The following is a 23,318-nucleotide window of genomic DNA, read 5'->3' as shown; positions in this document are numbered from 1 at the left end:
TTTGGATAATTCCATACTCCCAACTTTGTGGTAACATTTTGGAGCTGGCCCCTTCCTCTTCTAACATGACTGTGTACAAAGCAAGGTCCATAAAGACATGGATGGCAGATTCTGGTGTGGATGAACTTGACTGGCCTGCACAGAGTGTTGACCTCAACCCGATAGAACTCCTTTGGGTTTAATTAGAGCATAGACTGAGAGCCAGGCCAAGCTCATATGTGAATCAAGGAAGGTGAGCAAATACTTTAGGCAATATAGTGTACATTTTTGCATTTACTTCCACCCTAGCTTTAAATCAGCTTAAGTATTAAAAGGTAAGGTGTTACTTCGTGTTTGGAAATACTACCCCCAAAGAGCCGCAGTACGAACAAATCAAGACAACACGAGAGTCTTTAAGTCTTCCAGTCTTTATTTTAATGGCCCAAGCTCACTGCCCTTCCAGCCATCGGGGAAACATTACTAAAACCCTTAAGACGTCTTTAAAAAGCACGTGTAACAGGGTGTGAACCAAAGTCTAGGAAAATCCCATTCTTTTTAAATCACTGAAATGCTTTAGTAAGTCAGCCCCATGTAGACTTGTGCAATTATTACCAGCACGGATTTTGCACTACAGCATTTACATGGCAGGTTCCTCCTTATAGCCAAGGGAAAATAATAAGAAAAAAAAGGTTGGATAGCCTTGGAGGAGAAAGGTCTAGGAGTGGTCTTCAGGTCTCGCTGTTGCTCCTGTGTGCTGGTACCGGCAGCTGGTGATAGTGCTGGATGGCCCGGGCCACCTTCTCTGGGCAGATGTTGTACACGGGGTGAGTGGGTGCCTGGCCACACAAAGAGACGAGTGGCGTGAGCAAGACCCGGGTCCACATGGCAGGTTGGGTTGTTTGCTAGAACATCTGGTGTACTGCAAGATTAAGCTTGATGACTGATGAGAACTAGAAGATTTTATCGGACTTACAGAACGGGCTAGTTTTGCCTCTGCAACTTCAAATAAGAGCGAAAAGGACTAAATCGATACTACTATAAATGACATTAGTTATTAGGACACCCAGCATTAGCTCAGACAGCTAGTGCAAGTTTTGGGTTGAGAATATACTGGAGTTCAGAGATGGATGCTATTAACTAAATGCCAACGATAACATTTTTGAACACCTTTTCAGTCATTTTCGGCATGCCAAGCCCCTACTTGTGTGCACAGTGCTGTCAGTGACTCTTACCAATCTGTTCTCCTCTTTGCCAAGGACCAGCTCATGGTGGAGGTCGTTGTTCCCAAAGTGCTGTGCTATGGAGAGTCCACTCAGACAGTAGCATGTGTGGTAGAAGTCTCTTGACCTGAGAACAACGTTATACCATTTTGTTTCACTAAAGCTAGTGGAACAGGTTTGAAACAGGTCACATGGGAAGTTGTCAAGGAATGGGCACAGGAACTTAACATATGGTGCTAATGACGCCTGGCTATTGAACAAGAATCTATAGGAAACTAGAATCTGTTTAAAGACTATTATGGATGTAGTTGAATATTTTGGATGGAAGTAATATGTTCAGTACTTTGCTGCACTGTCCAAATTTCAGATTCATTAAGCATTATTATAATGGATGTTCAGCAAGATGGTGCTCAAAACTGAATTCTCAATTTATCTCAGACATCAGTTTACACCAATTGCTGGAGCTTGGCACGAGCCTTCAGCACTGTTCCGACACCCTCTCTCAGTGTAAAACTGAACAAAGTTGTGCAGAAACAGTTTAAACTGTGTTCCATTTTGTTTTTATGCGTTATGTACATGCTGTGTGAAAGCTGCGTTCGTTCGTTCGTTTGTGTGTGTGTGTGTGTGTGTGCATGCTACATACGAACCGCTCTCAGTCGACAGCGTTTGCTCCATGCTGGAGGTGTGAAAGTGTGAATCCCCCTTGCATGGCGCGCGCGTGTGTGTGTGTGTGTGTGTGTGTGTTGCGGGTGTTGTGTTTTCCCTGAGCGTGCAGTGCGACACACACTTTCCGGGCTTGTCCAGCAGTCCTCCCCCGGGGTTCTGACAGCACAGCAGTAAGTACTCCTGCAGGGCCTGACGCTCGAACATCCAGCTGCTCAGACTCAACGTCACGTCACCTGGCAACGACATCACAGCACTGCTAACTCCCCCAGGCCTCGGATCACGGCCCACGAGCGTTTCTACAAGGCTCTCGAGTGACCCTCACGTAATTGTGCTTTAAAAGATGTTACAATCTTGCCGTTTTCCCACAGAATCGTGACATAAAAATACACCACAAATCTAAAGCAGTAATAAATTCACTTGTTCAAGGAAAACTGGAGTCAACAGTAATGCGGTCAGTACAGAACATGCATGCAAGTCAAGGGCACCGAGACTGATGTAGACCTGTGTGTGACCAGAGGGGCGTTACCATCTTTAACCTGTGTGTGACCAGAGGGGCGTTACCATCTTTAACCTGTGTGTGACCAGAGGGGCGTTACCATCTTTAACCTGTGTGTGACCAGAGGGGCGTTACCATCTTTAAAGAGAGCCCTGTGCAGCAGTGGTAGAAGCCCCGCCTGCCAGAAGGAATAACAGCCGTCCACCAGTTTATTACAACGTCCCTGGAAGCCGCCCTCGTAACGCATCTGTCTGCTCGTCACCCAGCGCTAGAGAGAGAGAGAGAGAGAGACTGACTGAGGTGTCTACATGGAGGAGGCAGCCATTGCCATGTGCAGTTTTATACAATTCATTTCAACACATACACAACACATGTGCACAACACATTTCAGAGGCCCTGCTGAAGTAAACATTTGTGGGAGATAATTGTTTTCTGCATAAAGACCTTTGTAATTTGTACACTTATTTTTTTTAATGTTTTGTACTAGATTAACAATAGACCCTATTTACACTGCAGACATTAACATATGCTTAAAAATCTAATTGCTGCAAAGCAAATAAATAAAAAGGTTTGGAAAATCTTACCAATAATCTTACAAATAAATTACTGCTTTGTAAAAGGTGAGGCAAAGGTTCTTTAACTGTTACTATGGAAACCCTTGACAAAAGGTTATTTTCATAGTGTTTGAGAATGATTTAAATGTTGTGTAGATAGAGACCAAGGAGACCCACACTTCATACGGTATATATGCAGCTCCGAGTAGTCCAGTAACCTCCATCAAACTATCTTGCCTCCATTCTTCAGAGGCTAAGATAAGTGTGTGTGTGTGTGTGTGTGTGTGTGTGTGTGTGGCTGTGGCGTTGGCTTTGACAGCGATTTCTACTTCTGCTTAAACTAGTGTCAGGGAGGGGTCACATTTCACTGCCCATATATACTATGGACCATAAATAAGGCAGGTGTTTAACAGAGCGTAAAGTTCATAGTAGAGGAGGAGGAAGAGGAAGAGGAGGAAGGCACATCACGTGGCCCTGTGGCTACACTCACCAACAGGGCCTTGAGGTCCAGCATATGTTCCTTGCCCAGGATGACGAGCGCCGCCGTCCCACAGAAGCTGTAGCCGCCGTGGGCCTCCAGGCCCGGCACGCCCCCCAGCCCACCTTCCCAGTTCTGGCAGCTGGAAGCACACAGACGGCACACACCGCGCGAGGGCGGAGTCACGGCCGGCTGCCGCGTGGCTCCGCCCCCCCCCCCCCCTCCTCCTCCTCACCGGGCCTCCCCTGGCGTACCTGAGGATCCAGTTGGGCGTGCCCTCAAACAGCGTCGGCGTGGTGATGTTGGTGAGCGAGGCGACCGACGCGGCGCAGTACGCACTCCTACACCATGGCAACCGTGCACAACACAGTAACCACCATCATTTCCCGTTACACTTCCCGTATGTCCATTCTGGTTATTAAAGACTGCAGTGTAATTACCATTTCTAAACCGAACGAAAGTGCAACGAACAGGCAGTTCGGGACATTTTCACTATTCAAACAAAGGGGCTCCAACATGCTTCTTATTTTGACACGGAACGAATTACTCAAACATGAATACGTAATTAAGGAGTTACTTAACTCCCAACAAAGGATTTCTGTGAACTTTCTCCACTCACGATTAACTGCTTTTATTGTGCGGTGACACCATAATAGCGTGATCAAGCTATGTCGGCAATTACCGGTAAAAGGCTCCTCTTTAATGGATATCTGTGCCTTGCTGAATTAGCCCATGGGGTATGGCTAGAGCGTGCTGCTGAGCAAAAGGCCCTTATTTATGCTGGCAGGCCATGTCGACGCCACGGCAGTAGACCTCACCTGACATCCACCTCCCCGCCCACATGCATGACAAAGGAGCCATCTGGCTGCTTCACGGAATACAGGAAGTCCAGGAGCTTCTCTCTGGTAGGGGGGAAGGGCGCCAACACTCGTTACCATGGTTACGGGATCAACGGGACACATCAAAGCGCTAGTCTAGCTAGTGGCGAGCGGCCGGCGGTTGCGGGACCTGTCGATAACGCCGTAGGCCTCGTCCGTGCCCAGGATGCAGAGTGCGTTGACGGCAGCGTAGGTGGGAGCCAGATGAGCGTGCTGTCCCGGGCCTCCCGCAAACCCGCCCGTCGGGCTCTGACACCGTGCCAGGAACTGACACACGCTGGGAGACACGATCAACAACATTAATGTGCATCATGTTTACAGGAACGTATTAACCTCCTGGTGGGGAGTGTACTTTAGATCATCAAAACGACAACCCTCACTGCAGACTTATGGAGGTGAAGGTTAAATAAATGTGTGAATTTTGGATGTTGTACAGCATGTTGTGTCAGTGAGATTTCACATGTTCACCCACACCCTCTACGGTCTGCCCGAGTCAAAGAAAGCTGCAGATGAGATGCTCTCTATTACTCCAGATAATCTCTGTTCTAAGAGGCCACGAGGTTACAGTGAGTGGTTTCTAGGAATGAGAAAACTCCCGGGAGGGCGGAGACGAGCTGGCGGAGACAACCCCACCAACCCCACCAACCCCACCAACCCCACCAACCCCACTTACTCTGACGCCATAGAAGCAGGCACAGGCTCTTCCAGCAGCTCCAGACTGTGCAGAATCCAGTAGCAGAGCCATGGACGACTGGCATCCAGACACTGAGAGCAGATCACACACAACCACACACACACACACGCACGCACAATGCACATGCAAGAACTGAGCAGTGGGCCAGGTGGGTGGAGAATTATGTGAAATGCTTTTGCTTTTTAAAAGGATAAGGAAAGGGGAAAAAAAAACAAAAAAAAAAAAACTGTCCGCAAAGAGAAACGACATCAAAAGAAAACAATTCAGAAATGGGAAGTCACGGACTGTTAATTATATGCTGCGGGACATGAATGAAGATGTATAGCGGCGTTATCTCCTGTATCACTAGTGTCGTCGTTAATGTGGCAGATTAGCCAAAAATGGATAAAAATACCACCATTGTATTATTGTGGTGGTGCTTTTACATGAATAACACATTCATGTAGTTTGTTATGCTAAGCAGCTCAGATAATAGTGTTACAACACAGAGAACAAAAAGGCTAATTGTTTGCCTTGGGGAGATGAAGAAAGCAGATGATCAGTCCCTTTGAATGATCTTGATTTACGTCAGTAACGTTAGTTACCATTCTCTCTTTATCTTTGAATGATCTTGATTTACGTCAGTAACGTTAGTTACCATTCTCTCTTTATCTTTAGGTTCACTGCTTACCTCATAGGCATCTGAAAGATGGCGTAAACCTTTCTTGAGGTACTGATAGTGCTGCTCTCTTAGCAAAGCTGGCCTGAAAACAGATCAAAGAGATTTTACATCACCACCTGTCTGACCTGAACCCATCCCCAAGATGAGGACATGCGCCTCTGCTGAAAATGAAACTCGGCTAAAACAGATCAAACCTTTTAACCTCACGGCAAACGCATTTCGTTCAAGGCGAGAACTGAAGGGAGTCTGATGTGGTGTTGGAAACGGACGCCTCAGACAAGCTGGTATGCTTCTAGAACCTTCAGAAGCTGGTAGAACCTTCAAAAGCTGATATGCTTCTACAATCTCTTCAGCCAAGTGGCAGTGGGCTCTGAAACTCAGTGGCCCTCCACCACTCCAGCTCCCACGGCCCACTGCATCCACTTGGTGTGAAGCTGCATCACATCTCACATGGCTGTGAACAGAATAAGCCCTCCAAATTCAGACAATGAACATCATCTAAACTGAAAGAGCATTACAGCAGCAGTGTATCGTTAGTGCTACATTTCCTGCTCGATTAAGCCCAGGATCAGGTCCAGGCCACAGGAAGCGTTTCAGTTCAACGTACAAAGTATCCAAATGTTAATGTTCAATGGCTGTTCTTTTGCCCTGCAATTGTTTATCAACAACCCCATATCCATTTACGTAAGGTGAAGCTTACAAACAGGCTAAACCATTTCAACTGTTTCTGTGCCCCGGGTTAAAATCAACTACAGGAAAATTAAAATAGTCCACCCTAAGATTTTAAGTAATATTCAAATCTCGCATCCGATTATTAGTAGCAATATGACCAATCTGAAAATCCGATTGCTCAATTTTCGATCGCTCAATTCTAAAGCAGCTATTGAAACGAGATTATAAACGACCAGAAAATTGATGTTCTGTGTCTCACAGAAACTTGGATTCGATCTGGTGAATATATAATTCTAAACAAGGCCACCCCTCTGGGATACATAAACCAAGATTGGCAGGCAAAGGAGGAGGCATATGCATAATCTACCCAAATTCTTTTGAAATCTCCAATTCTTTTGAGATGCTGTCTATTAATATAACTAATCCGGCTACACATAAGAACACATTCTCACCAACAATTGTGTACAGACCACCAGGGCCCTACTCAGATTTTCTAAACGATTTAGTGATTTTACAAATCAATCAATACAGTTGGCAGTGACAATAATAATGGTAGGAGACTTTAACATACATTTTGATAATGCGGAGGATCTGCTGAAAAAGGCCTTTAATTCAATATTGAACTGTGTCGGCATTACACAAAATGTAACAGGACCTACTCATTACTGTAATCATACCCTAGATTTAATTTTGACGCTGGGTGTCGACGTAGGTAATTCAATATTGAACTGTGTCGGCATTACACAAAATGTAACAGGACCTACTCATTACTGTAATCATACCCTAGATTTAATTTTGACGCTGGGTGTCGACGTAGATAATATAAACACGTTCCCACAAACCGCAGCAATCTCTGACCACTATCTGGTCTATTTCGACCTACATCTTAGTCTGAATACCTGCTTGTCTCCTCAGCATTGTATAAAGCACACAATAAATTAATCAACCGCAACACAGTTTATTGAAACCTTCCCAGATTTAAGTACCTTAGCCTACTCACCACAAGATCCAGAGGAGTTAGACAGTCTAACCGATTGCTTAGAGAATACTGCTTAGAGAAAACTTAGAGAGCAGCTCAGCTCTAGATATAGTAGCTCCACTCAAATATAAAAAGGCCAGATTTAAAAAGCTTGCCCCATGGTACATTGACCAAACTCAAAACAAATAGCACATTAGAGTGGAAATGGCGATCGAATAAGCTGGAAGTATAAGAAACATTCCTAGATTTATTTTTAATACTATTCTTTTTAATACTAAAATCAAGCAGGTGCTGAACCTCAGATTCCAGGAAACTTAACTAGTAATGTCTTTATGGATTTCTTTGATAATAAAATGGAGAACATCAGACTAAATATAAAACCTTTTATAGGTAATCTATCTGGTTTGGTTGATATATTGCATTAGAAGAAACGCTCAAAGCTTTTCATCCACTCCCAGAAACAGAATTGGAGAAAATAATTTCATAGTTAAATTGTACTACTTGCACATTAGACTCAATTCCCTCAAAATTACTAATTAATAATTAGAGGTATTACCAGTTGTGACTGATTCACTTCTAATAGCAGTTAACTCATCCATAACCATAGGCCACATGCCCAAAACCTGTAAACTATCGGTCATTAAACCTCTGATAAACAAATCAAATCTTGACCCAATCTAGTTATAGATCCATTTTGAACCTATCGTTTAAATCCAAGATCATAGAAAAAGCTGTGGCCCAACAATTATGCTTATCTGCATAGGAATCATATTAGAGGAGTTCCAATCTGGATTTAGGCCCCACCACAGTACTGAAACAGCCTTAGTTAAAAGTAACACATGATCTCCTCCTTGCCTCAATCAAGGCTATGGATCTCTATTAGTGCTTCTTGATCTTAGTGTAGCTTTCGACACAATAGATCACAGGATCCTGCTAGAAAGGTTAGAAAACTGGGTTGGAATTTCAGGTACAGCCCTTTCATGGTTTAATTCTTACTTAACCAATACAGCTATCAGCTTGTAGAGCTCAATAATATTCCAAACACACAAATGTGGAATATGGAGTCCTGCAAGGCTCCATCTTAGGACCACTATTATTTACATTATATATGCTACCATTGGGCATAGTTATAAGCAAACATGGTGTCAACATTCATTGCTATGCAGAGGACACCCAACTTTATATATCAGCCAAACGTAATGACAAATCCAGATTAGGAAAACTTCCACAAAATCCACAATACAGAAAATACCAGATCTAATGCTAATTCCTGCTTCCTACCCCATTAGACCTGGCTCAGTAGCCAAAAATCTCAGCGTTATATTCGACTCTGATCAATCATTTGATAAACACGCCTTTGTTAGCTCCAGATCAGACTACTGTAACTCATTACGGTCAGGATGCTTAAATAGGAATCTAAATAAACTTCAGGTAGTTCAAAATGTCCCAGCCAGAGTTCTAATTAGAACTAGAAAATTCGATCATATTAGCTCGCTCTTATCAGCCCTGCATTAGCTCCCAGTTAAATTCCGTATTGATTTAAAAATTCTTCTACTGACATACAAAGCACTGCATGGGCTCGCTCCCAATTACCTCCAGGACCTTTTCTCCTATTACAAACCCCCATGTCCACCAAGATCACAGGGTGCTGGCCTCTTATTAGTTCCAACAATTAATAAGGTAACAGCAGGGGGAAGAGCCTTTTCTTACAAGGCCCACCAACTATGGAATAACCTTCCAGAATGTGTCCAGGACTCTTACACAGTCTCAAACTTTAAGTCTAGGTTGAAAACTTAGTTTAATTTGGTAATTAATGTGCACCCTTAGATAAAGGTTACAGATTCAGGGGTTTATGGGCAAAGAGTTTTATGGTAAACTGGGGCACTGGTGCAATCATCCTGTCACTGCACGTAATCACTTAATTTTCTTTCCAAATGGCTGCCACCCTACCTGAGAAATACTGAGACGATAAGAGACAAGCCTTTGCTGCTATCCACCCTGGGCCTGCCACCTCCTGCCTTACCAGGTATGAATGAAGCATCAACCTACTGCCCTGGCCTCTGTCACCACCCCGATAGCAGGACACTTACCCTGCTATATCTCCACAGCCCTGGACTATTGACCATCAAGAAGTCTAGGACTCTTAAGAATAACAATTACATAGAGACACATAACTTTTGTTTATGTATCTGTCCAATTATTGTTGTCATGGTGACCGGCATCGGCCAGGAGAGGATGGGTTCCCTCCCTGAGTCTTGGTTCCTCTCAAGGTTTCTTCCTCATGCTCTTAGGGAGTTTTTCCTTGCCACTGTCGCCCTTGGCTTGCTCACTGGAGGCTTGGACTCGGACACTTGTAAAGCTGCTTTGTGACAACAACTGTTGTAAAAAGCGCTATACAGTGAGTCCCCGCTTAACAACGGGGTTAGAGACTGAAAAGTCCGTTGTAAAGCAATTTTCGTCGTTAAGCGTGACCCTAGATTTAGATACGCTTTGATCGTAAATACAGTATAGAAAAAAAAACTAACAATGTTCTCGTGCGTACAGCGTGAGAAAGAGCGATCACGTTGCCGATATGGGCTGCGGTTGTGCCTTTTCCCCAAACAAAAACACCATCAACAAGAGAACCATTTCCAACTAAAAAATATGAATGAAAACATGTCCACTTCTTTAACACCACGAACATGGTAATAAAAACAATAATATGGTACGAGTCAAACAGCAAAACATGATGTTTCAAGCATTCCTCATGTTAAAATACATGATATAGTTGGCATAGCAACCTCTCAACCATAACAATTTATCAAGACTCAAATATGGTCTGAAATCTATTTTTTTGCTTTCGTGGAAATGGTGCACCAGACATGCATGCTGTGAGATAAAAACTGAGATCACAGATATGTTTTCATATATACAGGTGGCTTAAATATATACCGGGCTCTGAGCAAACTCAGACGCAGCTCTGATCATTCATACTCTAAACACTTCATTTCTAATAGAATGAGAAGTCCATCAGAGATGAGGAAAAACACCAAGAAGCTGTCAGTCCCATGATGCAATTCTTAAACTAACAGAACATTACATTCAAGTCTCAACTTGCTTGAATGCTCAAATTAATCTAATGAGATTACATTCAAAATGAATCTTTAATTTGTTTCTTTTAAATTACATTTTCCTTCAATCATAATATGGCAGTAAACAGAAGCTGTGAGGTAATAAGTTAATTTAACCATTTGGCAGGTAAGGTCAAATTTAATCATTTCCTATATGCACCCACATTTCCAAGGCAGTTACCTACTTGATGTATTTCACCAAACAGGATTTCTCAGTCAGATCACTTAAGGCAAAAATCAAAACGGTCCAAAAGTCTCAGAGAAGCATTATTTTCGGCTAACACTCTCTTTGAACTCAAGTACGAGTATTACACACCCTATGAAGCTTCCTGAGTAGAACAATCAGCTAAACATCCATGTCAGGTGTAGAACTGTTCAGTGCCGTGGGTTGCATGTTTAAACACAACTTTAAAGAAAGTAGAGGGAAATAAATGCAGTTTTAATCTGCACTCTTCAACGCAATCAGCCACCGACATCCTTCCTGTACATGCAAACCAGGAATATCAGAATAGTAAAGCATCACAACTGATTATATTGACACAGGATCAATTGTTAACTATAAGACATCAACTACGTTTGGTCTTAAAGGCAGAGTAAAGGCATTTGATTATTCTGACCGTCTTAATGGCCAGAGAATGTCGAACATTACTTACTGTGGTAAGTTGTGTATTTGCTGGTAAACACTGAGTACCTCTTGAATACTGCGTTCAACTTTTCTCTGGATACAATGATAAAACAGAAAGCAAAAAAAAGGTGTGGGTGGTAATACGAACACAAAAGTGAGTTTCAAAATGCCACAGTATACAGCATCATGCAGACAGTGGTCGAACATTACTAGATCATATGTGTTGTTAGTGTGCAGTGGTCGAACATAACTAGATCACATGTGTTGTTAGTGGGCAGTGGTCGAACATAACTAGATCACATGTGTTGTTAGTGTGCAGTGGTCGAACATAACTAGATCATATGTGTTGTTAGTGTGCAGTGGTCGAACATAACTAGATCACATGTGTTAGTGTGCAGTGGTCGAACATTACTAGATCATATGTGTTGTTAGTGTGCAGTGGTCGAACATAACTAGAGCACATGTGTTGTTAGTGTGCAGTGGTCGAACATAACTAGATCATGTGTTGTTAGTGTGCAGTGGTCAAACATAACTAGATCATATGTGTTGTTAGTGTGCAGTGGTCGAACATAACTAGATCATGTGTGTTGTTAGTGTGCAGTGGTCAAACATAACTAGATCACGTGTGTTGTTAGTGTGCAGTGGTCAAACATAACTAGATCACGTGTGTTGTTAGTGTGCAGTGGTCGAACATAACTAGATCACATGTGTTGTTAGTGTGCAGTGATCGAACATAACTAGATCACATGTGTTGTTAGTGTGCAGTGGTCGAACATAACTAGATCACATGTGTTGTTAGTGTGCAGTGGTCGAACATAACTAGATCATATGTGTTGTTAGTGTGCAGTGGTCGAACATAACTAGATCATATGTGTTGTTAGTGTGCAGTGGTCGAACATAACTAGATCATGTGTGTTGTTAGTGTGCAGTGGTCGAACATAACTAGATCATGTGTGTTGTTAGTGTGCAATGGTCGAACATTACTAGATCACATGTGTTAGTGTGCAGTGGTCGAACATAACTAGATCATGTGTGTTGTTAGTGTGCAGTGGTCGAACATAACTAGATCATGTGTGTTGTTAGTGTGCAATGGTCGAACATTACTAGATCACATGTGTTAGTGTGCAGTGGTCGAACATAGCTAGATCATATGTGTGCAGTAGTCGAACATAACTAGATCATATGTGTTGTTAGTGTGCAGTAGTCGAACATTACTAGATCATATGTGTTGTTAGTGTGCAGTGGGCTAGCTGGTTCATTAATCTGGAGTGAACCAGCACCACTGATGAACAGCTAGTATGTTATTACACCAATATGATCTGTGTATGTGCCTTGGCTAACCAGCTAGCTGTAGCTTCTCCAGCTGGATTAACAGGGCTAGATTGCCCCTTAATGCCAATTAGCGTAGACACACACACATATCTGGATGCTGGCTAGCTAACTGCATGGCTAACGTTAGCTAAGCTAACGCTAACAATGCTAATCGTGTTGCTAAGCAATCTCACCTGCTCCACAGAAGTCACAGTTTGCACGTTGTCATCGTTGAATAACTCCAGCTGATGGGGATCACTAAAGCATCGTAACGGCTGACATGTCGGCTCCATAACGCTGAAACAACGCAACGCAATGTAACTGTTTTCCGCTGGCAGTTGACAGAGCCCGTAAAGTAGAGTCCTGTCAGGCGAGCAGAGCACGAGTGTTTCGGGCTGGATAAGTTAGCCGGAGTCACTTCGGATTCGCTCTTTCGTGATCCACGCTTTACGCGATCTCCATACCATACACACGCAAGCTCACCAGAAACGATGATGTACAGATCAGCGATTATCCCGCGCGAGATACACGTCACTCCGGCGAACCGAAGATTCGTCTGAAAATGCGTCGGGTACGGCAAGACAGAAAGCCCAAAAATAACTAAGCAATATGGTTATTTCGCGGATCTAAATTGATTACTAAAAGCACCTGCTTTATCTCAACAATATCACCGTTAAAGAGGAATATTAGAAGGGTATCATTATTGCAACAGATTTTTGATGCGGGATTATTTAATATGTACGTACAAAAAAATCTATTAGGCATATTAGGCGTAATATTTTGTAAAATACATTAGGGTATTTTATTATAAAACTAAATGATAATGAAATGACAATGTCTTATTTCACTTCGATTATATTCGAACATTTGCGATTAAACAAGGTTGAATCTCCACCCATCTTATGAGGTGTGGGTGAGACGGCAGCATCCTCGCACACCGCGCCCTTCCTGCCCATCACCACCGGGGAATATTCCACACGTCTCGCCTCCTGGTGCATTCACAGACACGGCCGACTGGTCTATGGAAAGAGCGAGAAGATTTGTGCAGAATGCAGACATGGACTCCATCTGCTTGGGTGGAAATCCGTCGCTGAGTTAGTGTTCACGTACGACATCATGGCCAAACAGTACGATGTGCTGTTTAGACTCTTGCTTCTTGGGGACTCTGGTGTCGGGAAAACCTGCTTATTATGCAGATTTACGGACAATGAATTTCATCCTTCTCATATATCCACAATCGGTAAGAATTGGCTATTCAATATTGTGTGGGAAATGTAAAATTGTTGTCAGTGCATCGTGTTGTGTGTTCAAGTAAAGATACATAATTAATACATAGTCCCACATCTTGTCACGGCTAGTGACCTGTGGTCGACAAGTAAAAAATAAAATAAAAGATCAGATATACTAGTTGTTATTTTTTTACACACTAAGATAATTGGACTACGAGAGAAGTTATTTGCTGTCGAGATGTCATCTGGAACTAAGATGAACACAAATGAATGATAATTGTATTATTATTATTATAAGTATTGTTATTATTAAGGGAGCATCATTCAGAAAGCTAAACTATAACATCACACATAACACAGAGACATGCATCGCCTAGTTATTTGTGTTGTAGTTACTGCTGTCATCGTCATAGTTTTCTAACAGTGGTGCTGCAATTGACAAACTGATAAAAACAATGCCGAGAACTTTATACATTTATGTGACTTGAAATCCGTCTGCTAATAACCCATCATCTTCTGTTAAGCCTCTTTATCCTTAACCAAGTAGATACATAATAGTAATTTGTGACAGAACAGGGATCTCCATGAACTGATAACCATACTTTCTGAATAAACTGGTTTTCAGTGGGAATTTCATACAGTGAACATTTCTTGGTGTGTGGAAACTGTAAATAGTGGCTCATGCTTTTCACTCATTACGACGCCACTTGAGTCCAGTAACAACCACACATTTTGTGTTAAAGTTGTATTTATAAAACTTACCAAAAGCATGAAACATTCTGTTCTTACATAGCTTCCAGTACAGAGTAATCTGTTCTGTATTGTCTCATTATTGTGATTAGTCAAGATCCTCAAATGAGTGATTTCTCCTTTCTTAGTTTACAAGAAGCGATTGCTTAATGCTTCCGAAATACATCTGTTTTTCTACCGTTCTGCAATAATTGAAAAAGTAATACTATGAAAAAGTTTATATGAAAATGTTCTGCAGATTTAAACCAGTGATTTTAGTGTCTGCTACCACTGAAGAGTATTACAGTATCATTATATTATAAAGATAACTTCTCAGTGTCCAGCCACAAAATATTGAGTCCTTATTCCCCAGATCTCCTGTGTTTTCAAGAAGAACTTATAGCCAAAGTCTACCAAGTACATGCATATGGTGTACACTGAACCGGCTGTGTACTGACCCGGTGTTGGCTGAGGTGGCCCCACTGATCGCCTTCACTTCAACAAATGATTTTCTCTTGGCAGAAAAAAAATTGCTTCCACAATTCGTGTACCTAAGTGCCTCTTGTTAACGGTGCTGACCCATAGTCTAAAATCATCTGTCCACCGAGACAGTTCTTCATGATGCATGCAGCATTTGATGCGTCTTGAGTTCATTGGTTTGATTTAGTGTTAATTTTCAGTGGGGCAGTAGATGGCGGAATCTCTCAGAGTGGGGCTCTGGTCCACTGGCAGTGAGAAACGTCTGGAGACCTGCCCTAGATCACGGGTCAGGGAGCTGGAAGACAGGGCTGCAGCCACAGACAGTAAATTACAGTACCGGGCTGTCAGGCCAGAGTGCCTGCCTCAGAGATTATAAATGGCAGAGGATGCAGGCTATTCTTTTAGAGTTGAGACATACACCATGAATAATTTAAAATTATGCTGTCCTTAAATATACATTTAAAAACATGAATCTCTTGAATTTTGAGGACATAAATATTTAAATGTAGTTCCCCCAGCAAACACATGCTTTCGGTTTATTTTATTCCTGCAGTGATGCCTAATGTTCTGAGCAGTATGTCTACATTTAATGGAAGTTCATTGTGGGAAACTAAAACATGAGAAGATAAGTGCTGAGTGAGCTTTATGCCAACAAAGAAAGTTGATTAGATCAGCTCCATGCCCTCTTACACCCCCCCCCCCAGCCTCAACTGTTTAGAAACAAACAGTTACTGATAGAAATTTGCAAAAAGATAAAGTGTCTAATTTCAATTTAAAATAAGTATTTTATGTACTGTGATGTTTCATCGTTGTGTTTTATGTAATTTAGCTCTCTAGTTGCTTATATCTGAATTCCACAGATGTTCCCCAGTCATAGCAACTTAAGACCCAAGAACAAAAAACCTCCGGTAGACTGACAGCAGTTTTTACTTCATTCAACCATGCTGCAGGCTTAAAGACTTAGGGAGCATATATAATATAAACAATGTGTTAGGATGAGCTTTTAACAAACACATGCTTACACACAAATAAAATATCATAAAATACTGCTCAAAAATCAACTGAATTGGCTCATTGGTCCTAGGTGAGAGCTCTGTGAGTATGGTGGTAATATTCCTATGAGCACACCTCATTGACGTAGTTCCCTGTCACAGAGTTACAGCTAGCTGGCAGACCAAATATAAGGCCACAAGGAGGGAGGATTGGAGTTAAAGTAGCCAGCCACTGCAGATATGGATGCAAATAGTTAAGCTGAGCCTCATTCATGCATGCTGCCGGTATAGGTTTTATGTTTTCCATGAGGGTGAAATTATAGGCTTCGACATAAGCTGCTAACTCCATACGCAACAAAAACGTACACATCACTTCAAAATAGCTCAGCCTAGCACTGAGTCTGAAGCCTAGCTCTGACGTTTGCCTGCAGTTAAAGTGCCACCAGGATGCCCTGATTTGTGTGATATCTTGTGATCTATAAAAAGTTGCTCACACACAAAGAAAATAAGAAAGCAGGAATGTGAAGTGCGGGGGATGGGCATGAGCTGTGTGACAGGTGAGTTAGACTTGTATAAACTTTACCCAACATAAGGACCAAAAAAATGACATTTAGGTTCCCTGGGTCTTTAAATAATATTGTTTAAAAGATTTCACCATAGTTTATTGAAGTATAAAAAATTATTTTAAGTAGTGTTGAAAACAGTAATATAAAAATACACTTGCGGTGTATGTTGTGATAATATGAAGTGGCTTTCAAATGGTCATAGGTTGAAATTGTTTCAGTGAATACCAAAGTTGGATTTGCTATGGATATCAGACGCACTTATTTCCATGCTCCAAAATCCATATCTCCAAGTTATGATAAAGAGATTATTTCACATAGGGATTTTTGGGGATTTAGACAGTCCTTTTAGTGCTCAGAGTCCTTTGCTGTACTGTGAAAGGGTTCCATCTTCCTTCCATCTCCCAAAGGATTGCCTTTGTAAAAGGATTCCATCTTCCACACACTGAAATGAAACTCCATGAATAGTTTCTACCTGGAGTTTTTTAAATGTACTGGTGGTAAGTTGAGAGAGAGAGATAGAGAGAGAGACACAGAGAGAGACAGACAGATGTGATCGATGCTCCTTCATCACTTTCCTCACCTAAGGCAGGCTAAGTAACTGGTGATGTCATGGCCTGTGTCTCTGTGTGAGCACATGCCAATGCAGTCTCATTACAGCTGGATGTGTTTCCTACTGAAGGAACATTTTTCAGCCTGTCATAGAGCTGATTCTCCTCAGGCTTCTTTATTTTTATTTATTTCAATGAATTTGCAACTGACATCAAGAACACACTGTATAATGGTGCAAATCCAAAACAATACTTAGAAAGTGTCTTATCAGAGCCCTGGTCAATCCATGATTATCACTCAATTTACTGCCAGATGACCCAGTAAATTGGTTTTTAATATCTTCAAAGACCTTTCCAAAGCAACTGGAACTTCAACAAATCAGTTCTATGTGGTAGCATTAAACTCTATTTATGGCCAGCTAAATGTTTGATATTTTCAATCGCTAGATATTTGTCTGTGTTACAGCAATTTACCGTTTTCCATTTATTTTTAAAGTGTGCTTAAATGATCTGAGAAAGCTTGTTGTTTTATTGGAAGTGTCTGGAAGCGTCTGCGTTTGAACGCATGCAGTTCTCTTTATCTTCCAGGTGTTGATTTTAAAATGAAGACTCTGGAGATAGACGGCATCAAAGTGAGGATACAGATATGGTGAGTGAGTGAGTCGGTCATTAGCTGTGAGCTGCGTTCTGCTGGAGTGAGTCGTAACTTCTCCCACATGTCGATGCCCCATAGGGACACAGCAGGCCAGGAGAGATATCAGACCATTAGCAAGCAGTACTACAGGCGAGCACAGGTGAGTGCTCTCATCCTCCACGCACGGTCTCCAGAGGCAACACAGTAAAGAGCACAATCAATCAATCAATCAATCAACCAATCAGCTTTCACTTTTGGAACTCAGTAATAGTCGTTGTGCTATATGAATGTAGTTCCTTCACAATCAAAGGCAATGGCTGTGGTTAATATTATTGTATTGGAGCTTTGGAATACAGTGTAGCATCTTAACACTGGCCTGTGCATGAATAGAAATGAGATACTTAAGGTGAAGAAGGAAAAAGACTACGATTACGAAGCAGTTCATTCATTGTGAGCAGCGTTACAGAACTGCGGACGAACTCGTGTTCTGATTCTTTTTCAGGGAATCTGTCTTGTTTATGACATCACGAGTGAGCGCTCCTTTCAGCACATCATGAAATGGGCCAGTGACATAGATGAGGTATGACTCCACAAACATGCAGCTCCACACATATAACAACACCGGCGGTGCTCCCTTTCAGTAGGTGTGCTGATTCTGCCATTGGTAATGAAGAAAATCGAAGATTATAGAGAAACAATGAAACGCAACAGATTGCTTTGCAAGTAAACTGTATTTGTGTAGCATTCTTACATTGTCAGAAATCTGCTTTATAAATGTCCAGGTCCTAACCCCCCAGTGAGCAAGTCAAAGGCATCAGTAGCAAAAACGTCCTGTGAGGAGGAGGAAGAACTCTTACAAAGGCCATCCCCATCCTACTCTGGTTGACACCAGACACCATGAGAACAATATAAGCAGATAGGCAAAATAGCAATTATTTAGCCTTTTTTCTTATTAAGAAAGAGATGACTTGGGCACAGATAGTGAAAATATTAGCCTCTGGGTGTCAGTACAGTTATGTCACTGCATTAAAATCACAATGACACAGGATAAAATTGTAAAAAATAGTTCTTATTAAAATGTGTCATGAAAATCCAGATGCTTGTGCAGATAAGCAGGTCTTCCCGTCTGGATTGGCTGTTTTGAGTTGTTCCTGAATCCCATCTGGTGCAGCAAAATCTCGGGCATTACGAGAGAAAGCAGCTTGGTAGAAACATGGAGGCTACAGTGGATACAGTGTGGGGGCAGCAAAGGGTGGCAGTTTCGACTTGTCAAAGTTACTGCAATACGCAAGAGAATACGAATGTTTAATATTAACCAGCAGAGAGTATGAACATAAGAAATTAATGATAAGCGTGACGATAAGCGTGACGATAAGTGTGCAGATGCGTGATGATGCGTGACGATGCGTGATGAAGCGTGACGATGCGTGACGTGTGAAAGAAGGTGTGGGCGGAATTCGTAGAATCCAAGAGGGCGTATAATGCAAACACAAATGTAGACATAGACACTACAAGGGGACTAGAATGAGTCGGGGGTGGGGCCAGGGAGAACAACAAACACACATTGGCAGGTAGAAACAAAAGAGGGGGAGGGGGTTAATTGACAGGCCGCTGCAGTAAGCAGTATCTTCAGCGGGCATGTTTACAGTCTGGACTGAAAGGTTGCGTGCGTTTGAATCCCGCACTGAGGCAGGCAGCATGCTCCCTACTCCAAGGGCCTCGTGAGAGAAAGCTTGACCCCCCGCTGTGAGAACTTGAGAAACTGACAGCAGACTCGCACTGGCACAGAGTACGTGTGGAGACCAGACCGTGGACAGATTAAAAGGATTTAAGTCAACGTAGGAGTTCAATGTCAGCTAGCATAGAGATTGGGAAATAATATGGTGAAATGTTCTGGTTCTAGTGAACATTCTAGCTGGTGCGTTCTGAACCAGCAGCGGTCTGTCTCAGCAGCCGTCCTGTTTAAAGAATATTACATTGGTCCAGTCTAGAGGCAATGAAATGAATGGGAACCAGTTTCTTGGCATCTTTTAAGTAGAGTAAATGTTTCACTTCAGCAACAATACATAAACAATTGTGATGTACATTTCCTGATCACAACCATCTTCAGCTAACGCTACATCTGATCACTGACTCGGCCGTTCCAAAACCTCGATCTTCTTGGGTGATGTTTTTCCTTTGTTGGTTTAAAGGTGTGCTTCAGGTCAGTCAACCATAAACGTGGAACAGTTCATAACTGTTGTGGCAGACATCCTAAGGGTTTGCACCAAGGCACGTTATCCCCTCCACCCCATTAAAGTCGTAGTTCCATACGTAGTTCCCCTCCTTGCTTCACCGTGAGGATGGTGTTCTGGTGACACACCATGGGGTTTATTTCGGTACTTTTTAATTTTGTACCAAACATATCTTTCGTTAAATTAAAATGGCGGTCTCATCAGTCCATGATACATCACTGCATATGGTTCTGGGAGATTGGATCTATTTTTGGTCAATTTTAGCTGGGGTCGGACTTTCTGGTTTTTTTTTTACGGTTTCCATCTCGACATCCTGTAGCTCAGACATATGAAGAATTCAGGAGATTGTTGTCATATGCTGGGAACAGCCAGTGCTAGCCAGAAACTTCTGCAGTTCTGTTAGTGTTGCTGTGGGTTTCTTGGCAGCTTCTGTGACCAGATTTCTCCTTGTCTACATCAATTTTAGAGGGAGATCCTGTTGATGATTCTATTGGGCCTTATTTTTCACTTGTCGCTGATCGTATTTACAGCGTTCCTGGTATAACCAACGCCTTCGAAATGTGAAACTATGAGGTCCTCTGTCTGCATTGCAAACTCTTTTCATGACCTTTCCATTTGGATGCCACCGAGTAGAATAGCTGGACTTTATTTAGAGTTAATTAAATACTTGAATGGGTGGAAAGGCATATACTAACTAATAATTTTAACATGAACTAGTTTGGTTTGTTTGGTTGTCTCTAAACTCATTCTCAATATTAAAGAGGACATACACATGCAAGCTGGGTTTTGTAATATTGTAATTTAAAATATTTTTCTAAAACATATCTGGTTGTTTGCCACTTCTTTTAATATAATACCCTTTCACAATAAGTCTGACATGGTGTAACTTTTTCACATTACAAGAACCTTACATTTTCACATGGGTCTGTAGACTTCTTAAATCCGCAGCAAATCTATTCATCTCTCTCTCTCTCTCTCTCTCTCTCTCTCTCTCTCTCTCTCTCTCTCTCTCTCTCTCCTTCTTTCACTCCTTCAGTCGAGCTGACGCTGTTCTCTATTCTTCATTTCTTCTGAATGTTTCTGTTTCTGATCAGTACGCTCCTGACAAAGTGCAGAAGATCCTTGTTGGGAACAAGTCTGATGAGCAACAGAAGAGACAGGTGGCCACGGAGCAGGGAAACAAGGTACGTGTGTCATCAGCGGCCGTCTCACTGGACGAGACGTCATCACTCGTTGTGAACGGGCCCGTCTGTGTCTTTGTTTTTAACAGCTCGCTAAAGCTTATGGGATGGACTTCTTCGAGACAAGTGCCTTTACAAACCACAACATTACAGAGGTATGTTAGCACTTCCTTCTCGTTCATTCACTCCTTTCCGTGTAGCGGAGGTGTTGGTGTTGTTTGTTGAGACGGGTGGTTGATTTTTGTTTGTTTGCATTTGTATTTTACCACGCTCACAACAACAGGTTTGTTTCAGCAGCTGTCGTTCAGGTGTGACTCCCTTCCCATCATGCTTGTTGTTTCAGTCTTTTACCCGATTGGCTGAGCTGGTTTTGCAGGCCAATAAAAAGGACCTTGAGGCCCTTCGCGTCTCTGTCGATGACAAGCTCAGTCTTACAGCTCTGGAAGAGGAGGAGCGAGCGTGTGGTGGCCATGGCAATGCCCAAAAGACCTGCTGGTGTTGAGGACAGAAAGTAACACTGATATGTTTTTGTTTTATCAATTTTCTTTTTTCATTTCTAAGTGTGTTGTTAGGCTGGATTTGGTGCCTTCCAGCTGACCACTCCTACAATGATTGAAGACAAAAACAACGAGGCCAACCTTAATGTAACCAAGTGTAAGAGATGTGAAGCTTTGTACAGCCTTTCCCACTAGATGGCGCTGTGTGTGTTCAATCCAGCTCGCGAAGAAGCTTTTCTCAGAAACACCGCGGTGTTACTCTGTTCTCTGTGATGCCATCATTCAAATCCATTGGGTTAGTTTTATTACTGTTTTTAAGTAATATTTAAACAGGCCAGATGATTCATTAAAGAAACAGACAGCCATTGCTGACAGTCAGTTGGGTCAAATGTGACATGGCTGTGGAGTCTTTTAAAACTCTTGCTCGTCTTGAATGATCTGCAGTTTACAGACTTAACGCAGCCTCTCCCAGTGATGGACCTGGTGATGTGGAATGAATTGATTTCTTTGGCCAGTAAACCACTGGGACACTGAAATACAGACACTTTGATCGTGGCCATGATACATGTCTGATAAACTCCCTCACTATTGCTCCCTTAACCTGAAGTGAGGGCTGAATCAAGTTGTTATAAGCTATAAATGTTCACTATTATAAAATGTTTTAAAGTGTTGGACTTTAGCTTATGGATTCATGACCATAAGGTCCAAATGAGATTTATACATTTTCACATTGGTTGAGAATCAACATTCAATAGCAATGTGCACACTGGAGTTATACATTGATGCATTTTTTGCAATTGACTCAATGTAAAGTATGCTCTTATAACATCTAAGTGTACGCAAGTGATATTATGGTATGTTGTACTGAATGAAATATTACACAGTATAATGCTAACATGTATGTCTGTGCTATTTGAAAACATTTAAAAGGAAAAGAAATGCAACCTGGATTTCAGATACTTCTTTAGATTTCTTATAATGCATATGTGATTCTATATATTATATGTATTAGGCTTTATTGTGATTCTATTGAAGGAGTTTAATGTTTATGAATAAATAGATACTTATTAGATATTTTAATCATTATGTTTGTGTGAGACTATGTCAGCTGTCCAGAATCAAATGGTCAGGCATTTTGAAATAGCAGTATGTATTGGCATGTGCAGTACAATATTTGAACACCAGGAGGCAGTTGTGAGAAACCACGCCACCCAATCCAATCCACCCTAATATTTGTGGTTTTGTTGTATAACTGATTTGAGACAAAGACATAGTCTCTGATCCTTTAATCTTAGACAACAGGGAGATTAAGAAAAAAATGTTTTATGTTTGTCATCATTTATTGGTCATCATACTATTGACTGGAAACATGAAATATTGCTCATATGTCTTTGAAGTGAATTTAATTTTAATTTATACAAACAGATTTAGACAAACTGTCTGCCATTCAGCAAAACATCCCACAGATTAAAAAGCAAACAGGATTTTTGACACGCCAAGCCGCAGTGAAGATGCAAACAGATCAGGGTTATAGTCAGTGTGTTTCACACTTTTGACTGCAGCACACAGCCAACATTAACAGACCTTCTGGTTGTTGTGAGGTAGATTTGAAACAACTTTTATGCACCATAGTTAATATCAGTGTTTGGTATTAATCAGTTCGCTTGTATTGACAACCAATACATCACTGAAATTATACATTTTCCCTTTAGTTCTATGTTCTTAGACTAAAATATGTAAATGTGCAGTTATAGTACATCAGTCTAAAATGTAATGCTATAGAATACTTTATTGATCCCAAAGAAAATTAGCGAATTCTACAGACTCTATTCTCTATTCTATTCTCTATTCAGACAGAGTATTGTACTCCACAAACAAAGCACATGTAAACACAGGCTCATTTCA

General features: G+C 41.7%; 2 protein-coding genes across 3 annotated transcripts; one reads left to right on the top strand and one right to left on the bottom strand.

Annotated features, from left to right (window-relative positions):
- Window positions 1–391: 391 nt before the first annotated feature.
- fntb (farnesyltransferase, CAAX box, subunit beta) lies at window positions 392–12,820 on the bottom strand. Its single transcript, XM_077017709.1, has 12 exons — window positions 12,518–12,820; window positions 11,041–11,105; window positions 5,636–5,708; window positions 4,945–5,036; window positions 4,402–4,548; window positions 4,212–4,295; window positions 3,648–3,734; window positions 3,406–3,535; window positions 2,497–2,629; window positions 1,987–2,098; window positions 1,212–1,326; window positions 392–815 (listed from the first exon to the last, which is right to left on the bottom strand). Exons 1-12 carry the CDS (start codon window positions 12,614–12,616, stop codon window positions 708–710), a joined length of 1,245 nt encoding a protein of 414 aa, XP_076873824.1. The 5' UTR covers window positions 12,617–12,820; the 3' UTR covers window positions 392–707.
- Window positions 12,821–12,920: 100 nt separating this feature from the next.
- On the top strand, window positions 12,921–22,855 carry rab15 (RAB15, member RAS oncogene family). 2 transcript variants are annotated; one of them, XM_077017711.1, is made up of 8 exons: window positions 12,921–13,061; window positions 13,206–13,563; window positions 17,456–17,516; window positions 17,601–17,661; window positions 18,004–18,081; window positions 20,830–20,919; window positions 21,006–21,071; window positions 21,260–22,855. In XM_077017711.1, the coding sequence occupies exons 2-8, from the start codon at window positions 13,440–13,442 to the stop codon at window positions 21,416–21,418; spliced, it is 639 nt and encodes a 212-aa protein (XP_076873826.1). In that variant the 5' UTR covers window positions 12,921–13,061; window positions 13,206–13,439; the 3' UTR covers window positions 21,419–22,855. The 2 variants fall into 2 exon arrangements, with proteins under 2 accessions (XP_076873826.1, XP_076873825.1); XM_077017710.1 differs by having other exon boundaries at window positions 12,922–13,563.
- Window positions 22,856–23,318: the final 463 nt, after the last annotated feature.

The sequence above is a fragment of the Brachyhypopomus gauderio genome, chromosome 9 (genome assembly GCF_052324685.1).
Source record: "Brachyhypopomus gauderio isolate BG-103 chromosome 9, BGAUD_0.2, whole genome shotgun sequence".
NCBI lineage: Eukaryota > Metazoa > Chordata > Actinopteri > Gymnotiformes > Hypopomidae > Brachyhypopomus > Brachyhypopomus gauderio.
The sequence above is the reverse complement of the archived record's forward strand: the minus strand, read 5'-3'. Positions and strand labels throughout refer to the sequence as shown.